This window comes from Dreissena polymorpha, chromosome 15, assembly GCF_020536995.1.
Source record: "Dreissena polymorpha isolate Duluth1 chromosome 15, UMN_Dpol_1.0, whole genome shotgun sequence".
NCBI lineage: Eukaryota > Metazoa > Mollusca > Bivalvia > Myida > Dreissenidae > Dreissena > Dreissena polymorpha.
The window spans coordinates 3025817-3046396 of record NC_068369.1 but is presented as its reverse complement, the minus strand read 5'-3'; the positions used below and the strand labels follow the sequence as shown (position 1 = coordinate 3046396).

The window sequence follows — 20580 nt, the reverse complement described above, 5'->3', positions numbered from 1 at the left end:
CCATGTTCGAACTTGGCCTTAAGATCATCTTGATACAACTTCTGACCAAGTTTGGTGAAGCTCAGATGAAAACAACTTGAATTAGAGAGCGGACACCATGCTTAATGTTTAAAACGCACTAAGTGACCCTGTGACCTTGTTTTTGACCCGACATGACCCATACTCGAATTTGACCTAGACATTATCTAGATACAACATCTGTGCAAACTTGGTGAAGATCGGATGAAAACCACTTGAATTAGAGAGCGGACACTTAATAAGGACCGACAGACTGACCGACAGACAGACCTACAAGCTCACTCCTATATACCCCCCTTAACTTCGTGTGTGGGGGTATAAAAATACGTCTGCGACTCAACGGCGATGTGTAGATTCAAGTTCCAATCCCACAGATATTGTGTCGAGAGGTGTAAATTCGTGCAATTTGCAGATACTTGAAATGTGGCTGAATAGACCAGCATTCCTGTCTCAATCATCGGACGTTTGGCCTGTCTGTCCGTGTGACCGAATGTGACAGAAGATGACCAAGAAGTAAAGAAAAATACTGCCAGGAAGTTAACCATTCAAATTTCCCATGTTTTTGAAGAATTGATTAGTCGTTATTCAACATGGACAAAATTACAGCAAGCCTTTGCGTTGTTATTTAGATTCAAACTTTACTGCAGACGTTGTTACCTGAAACACAGTATCCAGCTGAACACAGAAACTTTAACTGTAACAGAAGTATGAACTGCCACAAGTGTCATTCTAGAAAATGTCCAGAGCGCAAATTTTACAGATGAAATAACCTTGCTGAGAAACAACAAACATGCTAAAAATGTGTAATTAAGCTTCGCTAACCCTAAATCAATCGACAGCCTCGTCCGAGTGGCTGGGAGGCAGCCAAATGTGGACACAGCGACGTATTCTGTTATTCTCCCTAGCAACAATCACGTGACGATGCTGCTAATTCTACATTAGCCAATTGATCAATGGTCACATTGGGGTGCAACAGGTGTTGGCAGCTACTCTTAAGAAATATTGGATTTTATGTGGCCCAAGTATCATAAAAAGAATACTGAAAAGTTGTTTTTGCAGATGACAGCACAGCCAATTGCTCAATCATATGATGACATCTGTTTTACAACAACAGGTGACACCAAACAAACCATCATTCACCTATGTAGGGGTACATTATTTCGGACCGTTGTTAGTCAAAAGTGGGCGATCAAGTGTAAAAAGATATGGATGCCTTTTTACATGCCTCACAACAAGGGCAGAGCATATAGAAGTTGCACATAGCTTGACCATCAAATCTTTCATCTCAGCGTTTCTAAGTTTTACCTGTCGACGGCGAACACCAGACACGCTCTTCATAAACACAATTTGTAGGTGCCAATTGAAAAATGAGATGAATTCTTGCAAATTAGGAAACTATATGCTCAACTGAGGAATTAAATGGAACTTCAAACCCTCGGTATGCTAGTCACAAGGGTGGTGCATAGGAGAGGCTGATTAAGTCTACACATTGGATTTTCAAGGCAATGGCTGGGGAACAACTTCTCACGGATGAAAATTTTACTATGTTTATGGCAGAAGCAATGAGAATAATTAATGATTGACCTATTACTCAAGTGAGCAACGACCCAAAAGATCCGTCAGTTCTGACTCCCAGCATGCTGATGAAAACAAACGGCAGTATTCCGATGGATATTTACCAGAAAGAGGACACGTACTCAAATCATTGGTTGCGACAAATTCAGTATCTGAGTGACGTTTTTTGTAGTAGATGGAGACGAAAACATTTTCCAACGTTGCATGTATGCGATTAGTAGCAACGGACACAGACTGACTTAGGTGATGGTAACCTTGTGCTAGTAGCTTGTGACAATACACCATGAGGACAGTGACTTTTTACTAAGGTAATTAAGGGTCGGGACGGATAGGTCCGTTACTGTGAGGTACGATCGCATAATACAACATCAATTAAGCCAATTAATAACTTGTGCTTACTCGAGTGGTCAATGAAAATTGAAACAAAACTATACAAAAGTATACGATAATTATTGAATTATCACCCAAACAATACCCAACGCCCCAACCCAGAATCCCTGCTCCCCCCACAAATGTTTTTGCCTTTTTTTATTTTTGAAAGATCATCTAATAAATGACAACACCCCACAATATACCCCACTTTCAATCCACCACTACCCCCCCCCAAAAAAAAAATCCCTTTTTTTAATTTTGAAAGATCGTCTATATAATTATTGAATATGAATAATTTCCCTATGATAGCTTAGGTTATACTGTCAAGCACTCGAATAGTCGAGCGCGCTGTCCTCTGACAGCTCTTGTTTTAGGTTATTTTACATTAACGCCTCATTTTAACACCAATTTACTTCAAATTGATACTGAACCTCTCTTATGACAATACGGTTGATCTCAACTATGCATGGCCCTATTACCAACCCCGAGAAGCCCCGTCCACATAAACCACACCCACCCAAAATTGCCTTTTACTATAACTTCTTCATTTCTACACCCATTCACTTCTAATTGATACTGAACTTCTCTTATGACAACACGGTCAATCTGAACTATGCATGGCCCCATAACCAACCCTGGGGCGCCCCGCTCACATAGGCAACACCCACCCAAAATTGCCTTTTACTATAACTTCTTCATTTCTAAACCGATTTACCTCTAATTGATACTGAACTTCTCTTATGAAAATACGGTCAATCTCAACAATGCATGGCCCCATTACCAACCCTGGGGCGCCCCTGGGTCAAACATGTGGCGTGGGGATACGCGTCGGCCTATGCCGCGCCATTTCTAGTCTTTTTATGTTTTCCCGCAACTGCCTCTGATTACATGTTTCTCGTAAAACCAGGTATTCACAAATGTTTTTTGCCCTTTTTTGTCTAAACTATTAATGCCCTTTTTGAATGTAATGCGCCATGCCACTTTGCCCTCCTGGGAAAAACACTATATTGTATATGTATTTCTGTATGCATTATTATTACGTGAGTGTGATTGTTTGAATTATTTTATTTACATAATATTTTTAATGTTTTGTATGTTTGACTGTTTATATTATATATGTATTGTATTTGTTTTTAGAGAATCCTCAACAAATAATATCAAAGACGCATATCCTGTTGTACATATTGAACGGCGGAACTCTTAAGACTTTCCCACTCAGAAGCAAAGTGAAAATGGCTATGTGCAAACAGCATAAACCAGAACAGCATGCGAGTAACTCAGTCTGTTCAAGCTATATGCTGTTTGCTGCTCATCAGTATCTTAGTGTTGAAAATGAAGCCTTTAAAACTTAAATCTTTTAAGAAAGGTATTTAATTAAATTCAACTTTCTAAAGGACAACAAATGCGTCAAAATACGTATCTAAGTGGTAAAGGGTTAACACATTCCAAATATTTTGCATGAAAACGGTTATGCCATGTTACAAACATTGACCTTTGGCCTGATTAGCCAAAAATGGGTAGGTCTCTTATTTTCTTTCCTAATAACCAGAAAACAACTATGTATGAGAGTGGGTTAGACCATTCTCTTTGTAATGTGTAAACTTTAATATATTGTACAAAAACCAAAGGGTCCTTGATCTTTAATCTCAAAAGTACATGTCTATATTTACTTCCAATAAAACAGGATACCGATTAGGCTCTAGATATTGTATAATAATTAATAATTAATTAATGAATTAATTTCAAGTTATCAGCCCCATTAAGCTAAACAATAGGCATCTTCATTTTATTCGAATGACTCAGCACACCAGTTTAGATTATTTTAGTTGAAAGAATTCTCCGATAGTATGATGAAACTCCTTTAACAACGTCAACCCCTGTGACTTCCATCTGTTTACTCCAAAGTATTAAGCCCATCAATTCAAAGCCAAAGCGTTCTCTAGATATTGTGCGGAAACGAAATTCCTATTACAACCGCCGGTGATCTTAATTTGATATGTCGACTCGAAAAAAAAGCGTCTTAAACTTATTCCATGTTATAACCATACCAAATTGGTGTTCTTAAGTAATCATGCAAAAACGAGGTGGTATATGAACAGATCATCCGACCAACAAACAAATGCAAATCAAGATACTTGAAAGTGATAACAATAACTTGCTTAAGATAATGGGGAGTGTTAATGTTTTAACATAATACCTTTAACAAGCAGGTATCCAGAACCTGGCATGTACTGTTGGTCTGTCCCAAACACCTTTATACCATTTGTAGCAGAGCACGCGTACATTCCAGAATGTGCGTAAGTCAGCTGGTTCAGTGTAAGAGTGTCATCAATGCCAACCCAGTCCCTGATCTTGCCGTGCCCAGGCCAATCCTGTGACCATGTAGAATTGAATGTGTACGTATTAGGAACTCCAGAGGCGTTGCAAATCAACCGAGATTCGTTTGTCATAATTGATGTGTTCTGAACAACAACTGTGATATCAGGCGGATCTGAAAGTTCATAGCATTAACATAACCTGGAAATGACAATCGCTGATATAGATTAAAGTATAAAGTAAATTATAACTACTTATTATAAAGCAATATGTATTACAGATAGGTGGTACTTACACTGCACGGTCAATGTGACATCTTGTTCGTCCTTGTTCAATACGTTGTTATCTGCTTTACAAGTGTATATTCCTGCATGAGACCTGTTAACACGGTTGATTGTGTACGGTCCCTGATTAAATGAACTAGTACCAGATGTCTGGTGGATTAATTCACCCTTCCTGTACCAACTGAAGGTGGCAGGAGGTTTACTTTGAGCTGCACATGGTAGTGTGTGTGAGTTGCCTTCAACAGTGGACTGGGTCAGTATCGGGTAAATCTCTGGGCGATCTACAAATGACTTGCTTATGAAATAAACATGTATACAGCTTTTAGTAGGCTATCAATAATGCACACAATGACTTTAAAGAACTGACAATGACATGGAAACACTACAGATAGATTTATAAGTATTTTGATATATGTGTAGTTATATGTATGATTACAGATCAACAAATGTACATGATTGTGCATATACTCTTATCAGCAAGACCGCAAGAAGAGATGGATACATGGTACATTTAACATTAAACAGATACACACATTTGAGATCCAACATGACAGATGATGACGATGGTCGGTTGAGTGTATTGTTCGCCCTACATGATACATTCTTCCCATCATCGTTTCTACTGGGTGTAAAGGTAACAACACTACGCGCTATTCTCCCTCCATATGAAGAGGATTCAGTTGATACCGAGGGTTGTGTAGAATTGATAGAGGCAAAGGTCCAATGTATGGAAGATACCGGGTTGGAATTACCGGCTGTGCAGGTCAAGGTCAGTGTGTTCTGTCCGTTCGCGACGATGACCTTGTTGCCATCTATTACTGTGCTGTTAGGGCTAACTGTGTTGATGGTAAATAATTCAGTGAATAAAACCATAATTGTCCAATCATGTAACAGTACACTTCAATACAGATTTTTTATATAAAAATGCACATTGCTGAATATCACATCAGAAATAAAGGCAGTGTATAAGTAGTGCAAATTACATTCTTACATTCCACATTTAACGTCACTGCCTGTTCATCCTTTGAGGGAATCGCATTATCAGCTTTACACGTGTAGGTGCCATAGCTCTGTCTGGTAACTGGATTGATAGTGTGTACAAGTCGTCCATCCGATGGAACGGCAGATGAAATAAGTAGGTTACCATGGTACCATGAGATGTTGGCGGGAGGAGAGCTGTCCACAGTGCATGTAAGCGTTCCTGTAGCTGTGGGGTCCTCTCTCACAGTTAAACTTGAAGAAGGCTCAACACTGACGATAGGTCGGTCTGTATACACATATATAATAATCATGCACAGAATCCGCTAGGCAAAGCGATATTAACATGCTATATAGAAAAAGAAGTGATGTGTTGCCTTTAACATTCATCTGAGTTCAGGGTATACCAGTTGTTGAAGACTTAACCTGGTGGTCTAGTTTTTGTCACTTGAACCAAATTTAAAAATGGCTTTGATATTGAAAATATAAACATCTGACCAACTTTCATCAAAATTGAGTCATAAATAAAGATTCTTGAATGGTAACAAAGTGATACGATTTGACTTGGGGACCTGGTTTTTGGAAATACTTGGCCAAGATTTGAACTCTGTATAGATATTGGGAAGATAAAGAATATGAAAAGTTACATCCACATTGAGTCATAAATGTGGTCTTTGGAGTGGTAACAAGGTTTTCTTAGATTTGACTGTTGACCTAGTTTTTGAACTGACATGACTCAGATCAGAACTTGGCCTACATATTTTCAAGATTCTTCAACATTCTGTCATCATGATAGGATCAATAATGTTGAATTGAGAGTGGTACAAAGCTGAAAATTGACAATACATGAAACAAGATACACAATGCAGGAGGCCACACATACGTTTACTCTATTGCTCAACACGACATTGTAGAGCCTAGATGAGCACTGACATGCACAATAAGATCAATAAGACCTTAGAACAGTTCTTTGATTAAAAATACTGTATTAAAGGGATCTTTTCACGTTTTGGTAAATTGACAAAATTGAAAAAGTTGTTTCATATTCGCAAATTTTCGTTTTAGTTATGATATTTGTGAGGAAACAGTAATATTGAACATTTACCATGGTCTAATATAGCCATTATATGCATCCTTTGACGATTTAAAAACCTGAAAATTATAAAGCGTTGCAACGCGAAACAATTGAATAATTTGGAGAGTTCTGTTGTTGTCGTTTAATTTTGTGAAACTACGAAGATTGCTTATATAAAGAAAGAATACGTCATCTATACATACTCGGCAGGATGGCCGAGCGGTCTAAATGGTTTTTACTTCAGGACTCGGGGGATCACTGGTTCGAGCCCTGCTGCGGGCTACTTTTTTTCCTTTGTTTGATTTTTTTCTTGATTTTTTACTTGAGCTTTTTAGATCCAATGTTTACATTTATCAATATAAAGCATTTAATGGCAAACTTCAAAACATGCCAAAATCTGTGAAAAGGCCCCTTTAATATGCTTGATAATAAGCAATTAAATTGTAATAAGCTGAAGCTTCTACCTTAAAAATAAGCAACAATCCTGTTTATAAGATTTATATAAGTATGTATAACTTCCGAAAAAATATGTTTCAAACCAATATTAATGCATGCCTCTTGAAAAAAAAATTATCATAATGTTTTATTTAAGAAAACATTCTAACTCAACATGTTCATACATTTGTTCGAAGAAAGAATATTCATACATGTCAAACATACCCATGAATTTAAATTAAACATACATCCCAATCTATGTCAAGCATACCCATGACTCTATATCATATATATCAATGAATGTACATCAGCTCACCCCCATATGTATGTAAAACATACCCATGAATCTTTTTAAAACATACCTCGAAATCTATGCCAAACATACCCATGATTTTAAGTAAACAAGAGGGCCTAAAAGGCCCAAAGTCGCCCACCTGAGATAAAAAGAAATTACCTGTTTTTTGCAGCCCAAGATATCAATGGAACAAATAACCAAGTTTCATGGAGAATGAACAACAAATGGCCCCTGGCGGCCATTTTTTTTCAACAGAACTGAACTATTTTTGAACTCGGCCAAGATATCATTGGGACAAATCTTCTGAAAAAGTTTCATGAAGATCCGACAATAACTGTGGCCGCTACAGTGTTAACAAGGCAAATTAATGACCAGGGGTGCATATGTGATTGAGGTGAAGTCTGAGGGGAGGAAAATTCTGTAGACTGATTTTGACTACCCGAACCACTTGCATAACGCAATGACAAACCTTAAAGCAGACATTTAAATAAACACCATATTAAACTTATCAACCAGATTTTATTATGTAAATCATTTTAAAATCACTAAACATGTTATGCAAAGTCACCAGTATTAATTGTGATCAAATCAATGAGTGTCCCGATACCTGTGCACGATGACAGCAATCTTTCGTTTGAGTTCAATGCCTTTAAATTCTACATTAGGTCAACAATGTAACAATGTTAAACTAACAACAATTTACCACAGTTTACGTAGTTCAACGTCAATATTGTTTCACTGAATAGAATCAGCCTTACCAAGACAGTCGATCTTCCGTACCCATTCAGAAAGTGGTATCGCTTTTCCATTTAATTATACCCACTGTTGTTTCTTCCCTTTCATTTGAAATCGAACCAGCAACTAAGTATGAAACACATTTTAAAACTCCGATTTTAATTGGAAGATTGGGAAACGACAGCCAATGACATCGCTCGTTTCAAAAAAATCCTAAGACAGAATACCAGTGTAATATGCGGAGAAGTTTCGCAGGCCACGGATTTTTCCGGCCGCTTATGAAATACACCCGCGGATTCAGTCGTACTTTCATCCATTTTTTTTCGAATTTACTTGATTTGCGGAAATAACCCCGGACAACCCAATCGGTGGAAATCCGCGTATTCGCAGAAAAAATCAGACCCCTGAATTGACACACAATGGAAGGCAGACAATTGACAAAAGGTGATCACAAAAGTTCACCATGAGCAAAAAATATTATGCTCATAAAGATTGTCACCATGTTTGCAGATGATATTATTAAAACTAATTGAGTATATATATATATACTAAATCGAGATATGATAACAACATTTACACTCAGCTCGTGTCATTCAGATTGAACTAAAAATGTGACTAAAAGTATTCACAATGTTTCAACTGTAGACATACAAAAAAAACTAAAATCCCCCGGAGAGCCTTGTTTACTTTATCTCTCATTAAAGGGTTGCGGGATAGAACAGTTTTACACTCAACTCACGACATTAATACAGTTTGTGTGTGCCACTTTACATTTAGAAGATTGTCAGCGCCATAGCGTTTGTACTTAAAGGATGTGTTCTCATGTTTAGTCGGTTTACTACCGGTGAACATGACCAGAAATATCTGTATTGCAGATATTCGGCGATATGATTATGGAATGTAAATAAAAGATTTGTTTTCAATAATTCCATGATAAGTACTAGTTTAGATTAATTTAATAAAAATTATTCCACCAAAGTGACCAATTATTTAAGCATGATTAACGATACTATTAACAATCAGATCAAATAACTATGGCAAAAAAACACTACAACGTGTCTATTCGAAGAACGCGCGTGTAAATATTTAAAATATGTACGGTTGATTCGTGTGTGGCCATTGACTCGTATATTTTCATTTAATTTCCATTCTTCTTGTGTATATCTGTTCTATATCTATAGATATATGGTCAATAATGTCTAATAATGCGAAATAAGCCACGAAATCTGGCGCAACGTAAATGATTTGCATGTGATGCTGCTAAGAACTGCGCAGAAAAGGGCATTTGCTGTCATTGATATAACTCTTTATCTTTCATCAACCACAACCACAATCAACGCCGTATATCTTTTTAAAGATATTTCTTGTTACTCTATAAATATAAGTAAAAAGACACACACACACCCATTGCAGCCATGTTTTTATACCGATCCAAACCATTTTCAAACTCAACTGTCGTATTCAGGAAACAAATGTTCTGATCGAATTTCATGAAGATTGGGCAAACAATGTTTCTTCTAGACTGTTCACATGTTTTCACTATAAACCTATAGAGAAAACAGCTCCATCCATTGGCGGCCATGTTTTTTCACCCCTCATGACCATTTTCGAACTCGTCCGACATATATATAAAATCAATGTTTAGAAAAAAATTATAATGATTAAGCAAAAAATGTGACTTCTAGTGTTAACAAGCTTTTTTTATAAATATAGGGAAAATGCCCCCCCGCCCTCTAGAGTGTTCAAAAGGCAAAATGTTGACGGTGCACGACAGACGACGCACGACTGACAAAGGGTGATCACAAAAGCTCACCATGAGCACGTTGTGCTAGGCGAGCTAAAAAAATACACCCGAATTTATGTAAAACATGCCAAGGAAATTGATGAATCAATATCCCCAGAATCTATCTCAAGATACCCATGAATATTTTATTAAGGACAACTAAATTAATAACTTTTAATATACATGTTATTGAACTAGATATGTATACTCACATCTGAGATTAAGAGTTGCATTTCCAGACATGACAGGACCAGAGGAAACTGTATTCCTCACTTCACATCTGATGTTATCTCCATTCATGTAACGTGTAGGATTCAGCCAGAGCTCCTGTCTTCTCACCTTACCATTCCACTGCAACCCTGCTGTGTCATTATAAGGACGATCATTGGCTAACTGTGAGGACCCATTATACCAGACAATATCCGGGACTGGGTTAGACTCTCCAGCGGTGCATATCAATGTTAACCGGTTTAAACCATCTGCTACAATCTCACGGTTGCCACTGATAGTTGCGTTCAGGGGACGAACTGTGCATATAAAACATATGAAACATTTATACAAAAGCTTAACTTACATGAAAAATCAGTGCAATTATTTTTGCAACATGCCATAGATAATGCACATGCTGTTTTGTGTGCTTACTTTGACTATGAAGCACATATTTAATGCAATATGAAGGTTTGTAACAGCAATATCAAAAGATGGGCTCATATACAATGACAATGCATTCAATCGATAATATTTTCACGTTTCACTCACATAAAATGTTTACTGTTACAGAAGTAGACAACGCAGCAGAGAGAGTTTGATGTGATACGCTGCATGTCAATTCTTTTCCATTGTCTGCTCTGACAACTGCCCGTTTGTAGTTGGTTGTGACAGAAAACTTGTTGGAGACGTTCACAGGGTTCAGGTTGGAAGCTGCAACAGTATCCACGTTTCCAAACGTCCAGCTGATGGAGATGTGACTAGGTCTGAATCCTCCTGTGCTGCACGTAGCAATATCTGACTCAGCACTTCCGTCTACAGGGGACCCCATAAGAATCACATTTGGCTTCGAGGGTTGTACTATCAACAAAACAAGCATTATTACAAATCCTTAGCGTTTGTTTATAAGTCAGCAGCTCCTAACATTATAAGTTGGTCAGGAAAACCCAAATGAATCACCTCCCAAATAACAAATAAAGGTATAGAATTGTATAAATAAATACTAATTATAAATTAAGCTTGTCTGAACATATAATATGTTCAAGCTAGGATGACAAATGATTTCTTAATTATTAAATAACAACAAGAGGGCCATGATGGCCCTGAATCGCTCACCTGACTCATTAAGATCAGATGAAAACTATGACCTCTATTGTCTACACAATGTTTTTCTATGATTTGACCTAGTGACCTAGTTCGTGACTCTAGATGACCCAAATACAATCCCATTCCAGATTTCATCAAGATAAACATTCTGACCACAGTTCATAAATATTGGATGAAAACTGTGACCTCTATTGTCAACACAAGGTTTTTCTATTTATTTGACCTAGATTTTTACCCCAGATGACCCAAATACAATCCCACCCAGATTTCATTAAGAATTCTGACCAAATTTCATAAAGGTTGGATGAAAACTGTGATCTTTAATGTCTACACAAGGTTTTTCTATTATTTGACCTAGTGACCTAGTTTTTGACCCCAGATGACCCAAATAAAATCCCAACCCAGATTTTATCAAGATAAACATTCTGACCAAATTTCATAAAGATTGGATGAAAACTGTGACCTCTATTGTCTACAGAAGGTTGTTCTATTATTTGACCTAGTGACCTTGTTTTTGACCCCAGATGACCCAAATACAATCCCAAACCGGATTTCATCAAGATAAACATTTTGACCAAATTTCATCAAGATTGGATGCAAACTGTGACCTCTACTGTCTACACAAACAAATTGTTGACGGACGGACGCACGGACACACGCACAACGGACGCCGGACATCACACGATCACATAAGCTCACCGTGTCACTTCATGACAGGTGACCTAAAAATATGTGTCGGAGATAAACATGAACAGTTGTGGTTAAAATCCCATAGAAACAAGGGCTGTTTGTAAAACATGCATGCCCCCCTATATGAGCTATAAGTTGTAGTAGCAGCCATTGTGTGAATACGTTTTTTGTCACTGTGAATGGTGGTGGTGGTGGTGGTGGTGTAGTAGTAGTAGTAGTAGTGGTAGTAGTAGTAGTAGTAGTAGTAGTAGTAGTAGTAGTAGTAGTAATAGTAGTAGTAGTAGTAGTAGTAGTAGTAGTAGTAGTAGTAGTAGTAGAAGTAGTAGTAAGTAGTAGTAGTAGTAGTAGTAAGTAGTAGTAAGTAGTAGTAGTAGTAGTAGTAGTAGTAGTAGTAGTAGTAGTAGGGGTAGTAGTAGAAGTAGTAGTAGTAGTAGTGGTAAAAGTAGTAGTAGTAGTGGCAGTAGTAGTAGAAGTAGTAATAGTAGACGTGGTGGTGGTGGTGGTGGTGGTGGTGGTGGTGGTAGTAGTACTAGTAGTAGTAGTACTAGTAGTAGTAGTAGTAGTAGTAGTAGTAGTAGTAGTAGTAGTAGTAGTAGTTGTAGTAGTAGTAGTAGTGGTAGTAGTAGTAGAAGTAGTAGTAGTAGTAGTAGTAGTAGAAGTAGTAGTAGTAGTAGTAGTAGTAGTAGAAGTAGTAGTAGTAGTAGTAGTAGTAGTAGTAGTAGTAGTAGCAGTAGCAGTAGCAGTAGCAGTAGCAGCATTACAAGACCAATACTTAAGAATGATCAAATGGGAAAAGGTAACATAGCACCAGCAGTAAATATGGGGCTCATTTACAGGTCAGATTTGGAATCTATGCTGTAAAATGAGATTTTGAATGAATTAAAGGGAGGCAAATCTGTAATAAAAAGAACATGCATAAAACGTAGTTGTTTCCCTTGTTTGAACCATGCTAAATCCTTACAAGTTTGGAAAGAATTGGATGAAAAATTTGGACTTTATTGCATAAACACCATTTTCTCAATTCAAGGGGAGGTAATTCTGTACTTCATGGACCAATAATGCTCATTTTTTGTAGGGTTCGTGTCCTCATTGATATAAAGACACTGTGCAAATTTGGAAAGGATCGGACAAAAAATGTGGAAGATTTTTGAAAGTTTTCACAAAATAGGCAAAAACGAATAAACATGCAAAGTTCAACGAGCTCCTGCGGCCATGTTTTTTGACGAATCAAATTTCTTTGAACACCTTTTCAGGGGAGCCCTCAAAGGTCATCACTGTGAAATTTTTTGAAAATCTGATGAGCGGTTTCTGACAAGAAGATTTTTTAAGGTTTTTACCATATATGGTCATGGCGGCCATCTTGGTTATGTGATCAAATTTTTTTTAACAATTCTTTTGTCCCATGACCTAGGGATGCTCCACATGAAATTTAGTTGAAATTGGCTCAATGGTTTAGTAGAAGAAGATGTTTACAAATTGTTTACAGACGGACGGACGGACGGACGGACGACGGACGCTGAGTGATCACAATAGCTCACCTCGAGCTATCGCTCAGGTGAGCTAAAAACAATGAAAGAAAGCTACATTGATGTCACATTCATTGAAAACAAAGTTATATGCTTGTACTGAACGTGCTTTGAAATAATCAATACATCAGAATACACATATATGCTATTATTATAAAGGCTTGTCAATAACTACTGATAATGGGGGTTTACTGTCGCTACATGTATGAACATCAAGCTCTCTAACAAGTGTATACTTTACCAATCTTAATCTTAAGCTGTTATTTGTATAATTTTCATTTAAAGTCGTTTCAATCGCAATTAGAATGATATTTTTTCTCATCAATGGAATTGTTCTCCATTCTCCTCATGCCAATTAGTGATATTCCATGTTACATTGCCTATTATACAATATTTTATATTATACATATTATATTATATTTTAGATGAAAAACTCTGGATTGATAGGAAAGGTTATGTGACAAAATGAATTGTATCCCTTGTTCTAAAAACAACTCTTTGACCTGTCTGACAAGCACAAGCGTATCAATTACTCTTTTTAACAATTTAAATGATTTAAAACATTTGTTTAAAGCGGGTATATACGATTTTTATATGTGCTGAATTGTAAAATATTGATACAAATATGTTATAATAACACACAATATGCAAGAAAAATGATACATTTAAGACGAATTTCATAAAATACAGCAAATACAAATTAGCGCCCCGAGCCGATTGTGACGAAGATATTTCGTAATTATTTTCCTACAACAACTGATGCATTCGTCTTTTTAGTAAGTGTTCATGTGTCGTATGAATCGATATCGCTGCAGGAATTTCAAATGAACCGTTAAACTAAATTTAGATTCACATCGTACATGCATGATATACATGCTGGCGAATTCGGCTGTACAGCCTTTTTCGATTTCAGAATTAAATATCTGGCTTATTTAGCATTTTTCGACACATGTTCTTCTTAACTTTTATTTTAGTTTATATTGAAATATATATATAATGAGTTTTTTACACATTTTTTATAAATTCATAAATATTTGACAAAATCGTATATACCCGCTTTAAGCCAAGTTAAGTGTTTACTTATGTTGGTTACAATATATTGCATGAACAAGAGGGCTCTGATGACCTTTTAATGGCTCAATTTTCTTGAAGATACACAAATTTTCAATATTCCACCAGGACCCAGTTGTTCGTACACTAGGTTATTTTAACCCCTTGGTTAGCGCTAACCGCGGGTTAAAGTTATCCAAGCTGGGTAACTAACCAGGCTGGATAAATGCGTTGCTGGAAATATATACCCAGGCTGGATAACTATCCATGTTGGGTAAATTTATCCACTGGTTAACTTTTACACATATCCCATAAGCCATTGTAAAAGCAATATGGCCGACATGTCGTCAAGCTATAAATAGGACAGCATATTCTGGGAAAAATATTTCTTAACATTATAAAATCGTAAATTTTAAATCAGTTATATTCAATCCATTAAATGATTATAGATCATTGAAACAAGTATGTATTTTGTGTATTGTATTTGGCATTTTTCGTGATTCTGTAAATTAATTGCGAATGAAAACGTTTATAATTAACCTTTAACGCGATCGTGAGTGTAAAGAAAGCGAATTATTTCGAACCTGCAATTTGTAAACGTTATAGCAAGCATGGTATATAACCATGGAATGCTTTGTAGAAGTGTCGATATTTCCGCCATTTAAATTACAAATTCTTTTAACATTTTCATTTGAACCGATATCGATTCCGCATTTCGTCGTCATATAACACAACATTCAAAGAATTTTGGCGATTCTTATGTGGATTACGATACAAATAAAATTCGGCTATTTTGTTTGTTTACATGGATATATTTTAACCAACCTTTAGACCAGGGTTAAATGTATCCAGACAAAACGCTGGATAAATTTAACCAACATGATGCAACAACACTTAACCAAACAATTAACCCTTGGTTAAATTCATCCCACATTTATCCAAGGGTTAAAATTTACCCAGGTTTCGAACAACTGGGTCCAGGTGACATATATTTAAGACACACTTGACCCATATTCAAAAAAGATAAACATTGTGACAATAGTTGATCAAGCTGGAGAAATAAATGTGGCTTCTTGAGTGGTAACAAGATGTTGCTAAGATTTTACAGTATGATCTAGGGCAGAATACTGTTTTACTTTTTTTTCGGCGTAAGCTGTATTAAGCCAGCTTTTCACCTTAGCCTGACCTTTGTTAGCGTCCAATAGAATTCAAATAAAACTTTCCGCGGCCAAGTACAGATGAATACACTTCATTGACTGCATTGGCTGATTTGAGAATACGACCAGAACATTGGAAACATGTCCGCGTCTTTGTAACACTGTTTTACTGCGTGTTCAGCATGAAACAAGTTTATATCTAATGAAAAGGCTTAACAAATAGAACAGTTTTACACTCAATCTCGACACCAATACAGTTTGTGCGTCCACCTTTTATTTTCAGAAGATTTTCAGCGCGAGAACGTTTGCACTTAAAGGCTATTTTCTCATATTTATTACTAACTTCCATATTCCTGTCAACATGTTAACATGTTAAAGTATAGAGATCAGTGGAAGCGAAGACTCACTTTAATGCATTGCATTTCAACTCGCGAGGTATATCGGGTCAATTTGCGGCCACTGTGTGTGAATGTCAGAGTTTACATACAGGTCATCGCTGCGTCTCTACCCTATGTGCTGATCGGAGTTCGCGGCCAGGAAAATAATCGTTACATAATAAAGACGCTATAGCGTGAACTAGGTGAACTGGAATTTTCTTTTAGACCAGACAGATGTTAGATAAAGATATCCAGCGATATCATATGGTATGTCAATAATAGATTCTTCAGGAGATACATTATGATACCATAACATATTGGGTGATTTTAAAGCGAACAGCATCGCCTCTGACCTGACTGAGCAAATGCACATGTTGGGTTTAAGAAACGCTCGCCGAAACGCATAAGACCCATTTCCGCATGACGCGGCTATGAAAGTGTGATTTAAATATGTCGAAAGAAAACTGCGTTTAAATCAAATATTAACATACGATATATTTTGAAAGTGAAGAAATATACTCATAATAAGGCGTGTGAAGACACATATGATGTGCACTCCTGTAGTATATTTTTTATCTACTTACACTAATGTGTGGTTTGACGCTGACAACACACATTTCATGCAGTGAATATGCAACTTACAAGTGAAAAAAACAACAACAAAAGTTAAACTTTTGTTTTCATTTTAAAACGTACGCGGCAGTTTTAATGCAAATTTTGCTACACAACGTACGCGGCAGTTTTAATGCAAATTTTGCTACACCTAGAATTTGATAAGTTTTGGTATTTAGGTAGAACCATCTGTTGTGGATATAAAAATAAAATAAAAATAATGGGTCACTGTTGTTGTTTATTTTTTATTCGCAATTGAACAACAAGCATATTTTAGCACAAGAACAATTCACCAATACGGTAATAACATAAAAACTAGAGTAAATTAATGAGAAAAGTGTTGAAAACAACCTCTATTTATCACAAAATATGTAATACTGATTTAATTAGAAGTTGTAAAATTTAAAAAAAAAACATGAATCAAATGATTTATGTGTTTTATGAATTTTTAAACATAAACAAAAACAACATAATTTCACATATGAAAATAAATAAATTTCATCAAAGTCATTTTTATTTTTAAATGCATCCCTGCACCTAGATTTTTTTCAAAATTTACCTGAATGTAAAATGAGTTATAACTTAATACAAATATAAAAAGAAAACAATAGGTCACCGTTGTCGTTTGTTCACAAATGCAGTTATATGGAAGGTATTAAAATGCAATTTAAAACACAGTGAAAACCATGTACATGGTGAAGGACAAAAAACATACTAGTACATGTATTGCTGTATGCCAATTAAAATGTATATTTAAATGTAAATGAAAACACAAATTATGTGTAGCAAGATGAGTAAAAGAAGAATAATACAGTAAATAACTGAAAACAAGATATGTACAATATATATTAAAGGGGCCGTCCAACAGATTTAGGCATGTATTGAAGCTTGTCATTAAATACTTAAAATGCTTTATATTGATAAATTTAAACATTTGAACTAAAAATCTCCATTAAAAAAACACAAGAATACAATTTAAAAAAAAGCAAAAAAAGTAACCCTTTACAGGGCTCGAACCACTGACCCCTGGATTCCTGGAGTAAAAAGCCTAACAGCCTATACCACTCGACCATCATATTGAGAGCGGATGAATTTTTACCTATATAAGCAATCCTCGTAGTTTCCCAAAATATCGTTTCGCGTCGATACGACGCTTTATCTGTTGGACGGCTCCTTAAAAGGGGCATATCAAAGGTATTTCTATTTCATGGACAAAAACTGTCCATTTTGTGTACCCTGCGTTCTATTTAAGCATGTTTTGTTGTTCTTTCGTTCTTACATTGTTTACATACTTTTTTATTTGAATATCCGAAATATATTGCACTTATTTCGCAACTGGTGTTTCAGTAAAATAAATATTTGCGTGAAACTAAACTGCCGCGTACGTCCTTAATTTATTTATTTAGAAAAGTAAATTGCAAACTTTATTTCAAAGTCAACGTTTACGCCGACTACATTTTAAAAAGCTATTTCTTGTTCTATTAAGACATTTTCGGTTTCAGCGATTATAAAGTATTTTTGAGGTTGTCTATAGTATACCTGTAGTAATTGGTGAACTCATGTCCAACGTTTTATAAATTGGCATCTGTGAAAATAAACAAGCTTAACCTTCTACTAATACGTTGTTAGCACCAGTAAATACAAAAGATCACCGCTATCTGTTGAGAACAAAAGAACGTTTCTCAAAAATCCCCGCTGTAGAAGCATGAACGAGGTTACGAAACAGTTCATTCGTGTTATATTTAATTGTTTGCTTTATTCGGTTTTAGCGATTATGAAGCATTTTTGTTGTTGTCTATCGTATCCCTGAAGAAGTTATTGTTGAACTCATGTTCAACGTTTTATAAATTGATAATATAAACAAGCGTAACCTTAAACTAGTGCTTTGTTTACCCAAATCTATTTATAGCCTCAGATTAACAAGCGTAACCTTTATACTATTGCGTTGTTATCACCCGTGCAATTGGACTATCCCTTGTTTATCGGCAGCCACATCTATTAATAGCCTCTGATTATGAATGAGCTGAGCAAAACTACTACGTCATGAATACGCAGCAGAAAGTGGACTATTTTAATCATTCAAAAACAATCTAAATCATTCATAAACAATCTCTTCCACGACACGTATACTACAATAATTGTTTATTGATTCTTTTCTATATAAAGCTCTGTTCGAAACTATTACATTTAACACGATATTCATATAATGTTTCCATTTGTGAATGAATTATTTTGGAGAACTCAAACATGTTGCATAAATTATATAACTCTTTCTCGGGCGGATACGGCATGTGTGGCAAGTAGTAGGCTCTCCGTAGATAAGCCGAACCGAATTGAAATTTTGAGTAACCACATTAGCTGTTCGCAGCCAGCTGTTCGCTAATGCGAACAACTAAAAAACACATTGCTGTCTTCACTTTTAACTGAAAATTTTACCTCTTTTTTCATAGAATGGATATACATTAATTTGTAATTTTATTGTATTTGAAATTGTTAAACATTGTGAATGTCAATAATAAACGCAAACTCTATAAACAGTCTTCTTTTGGTTAAAGAAGAACGAGGTCCAGTAAAATCTGGTGAGGTCCCTTAAATTTTAAAAGTAATCCGTCCTCATGTCTGGTAAGATTTTTGTCTTTCCAACGGGTTGAGTTTGCATTGACTGATGCTAATGAAACTTTGAATATGCCAAGCTTTTATGGAGACCTTATAGCTTTGAGTTGTATTTTGGGCTTTGCAGGTCAAGGTCACTGTCACTGAAATAGAAAAAAAAGATTCCCCTCAATAACTTCAGTTAACAGATATACATGTACCATTAAAATGGTGTATGTAGTTAGCTTACATGCAGACCTGTGTTGGAATAGCATTGTAGGCAAGTCATGGGATCAAAGTAAGAGTCATTGTTAATAAACATTAGGGATGGGAACAAATAATTAAATATTCATATAATCATTAGAATATGTAATTATTGGTTTTATCTGGAAGTTTGCACGTTAAACACCGTGTTTAATCTCTTGTCTTAGATAATTGACATGTTATTCAGCGTCTTGCAATTAAGACAACAGAGACAGCCGGACTTGTGTGACCTTCAAATGGCCAATCATTTTAATTGCTTTATCCTTACATTAAATCCATGATTATTTAGTCATAATTTATCTACCAATTTCATTTGTATGCATATATATATATATATATATATATATATATATATATATATATATATATATATATATATATATATATATATATATATTATGCTGGAGAGTGCTCATTACAAATTTGCTACATGGTTTAGACACATCTACAATTTAGATTCTTAATATTATTGATTTAAAGCAAAACTCTCTCGTTTTGGGAATTATTTAATACGCTCAAGACAATAAGACCACTACATCAAATTTGCAGAATCATCGTGATGGTGATGGGAAAAAAGGTAAGCTTTATATTTTCGCATGCTGACTTATTTAAATAAACCTTAACTTTTTTTCTTCAAAATGTTGATGAACTACAAACAAATATAAGAAAAAAATATATAAATGAAAATGAAAAAATAGATGTGTCTATGTCTAATACAAGTTGTATGCAGATTAAAGAAACATACAAATTGCCTCTATTTGAAATACTTCAAAATGCCTGTCCCGTATAATCATGTTATTTGTCCATTAAGAGAGGAAAAGATGAAAAAGCAGTCTGCAGTTACTTCTTGCTTTACTACGCCACATAAGAGCAAGTGTATCACCCATGCCAAAGACAACATACTCTTCTCAGATTATGTTATCTGAGTATAGTGTAGGGTAAAATCTTTAAGAAACTTATGAGCATTGATGCCCCCGACTTTACAGTAACCAGTGGGAAAACTGGATTATCCCATATCCAGTGATGCTATTACGTGGAGCCTGAGGCTTTGAGGTCCCAGCTAGACAGCGTTCCTTCGGTATCTATCACTCCATCACATGACCGACACATGGGACCCAGGGCTTTTCACCCT

General features: G+C 35.8%; 1 protein-coding gene across 1 annotated transcript in view; it reads right to left on the bottom strand.

Annotated features, from left to right (window-relative positions):
* Nucleotides 1–20580, bottom strand: part of LOC127860780 (nephrin-like) — a 61123-nt gene that overhangs the window by 20996 nt on the left and 19547 nt on the right. The window contains exons 3-8 of the mRNA XM_052399058.1: nucleotides 10626–10934; nucleotides 10079–10393; nucleotides 5557–5832; nucleotides 5099–5401; nucleotides 4577–4846; nucleotides 4163–4456 (exon numbers count right to left, since the gene is read on the bottom strand). Of these exons, the coding sequence (XP_052255018.1) occupies nucleotides 4163–4456; nucleotides 4577–4846; nucleotides 5099–5401; nucleotides 5557–5832; nucleotides 10079–10393; nucleotides 10626–10934 (1767 nt within the window). The remainder of the gene's footprint in view (nucleotides 1–4162; nucleotides 4457–4576; nucleotides 4847–5098; nucleotides 5402–5556; nucleotides 5833–10078; nucleotides 10394–10625; nucleotides 10935–20580) is intronic.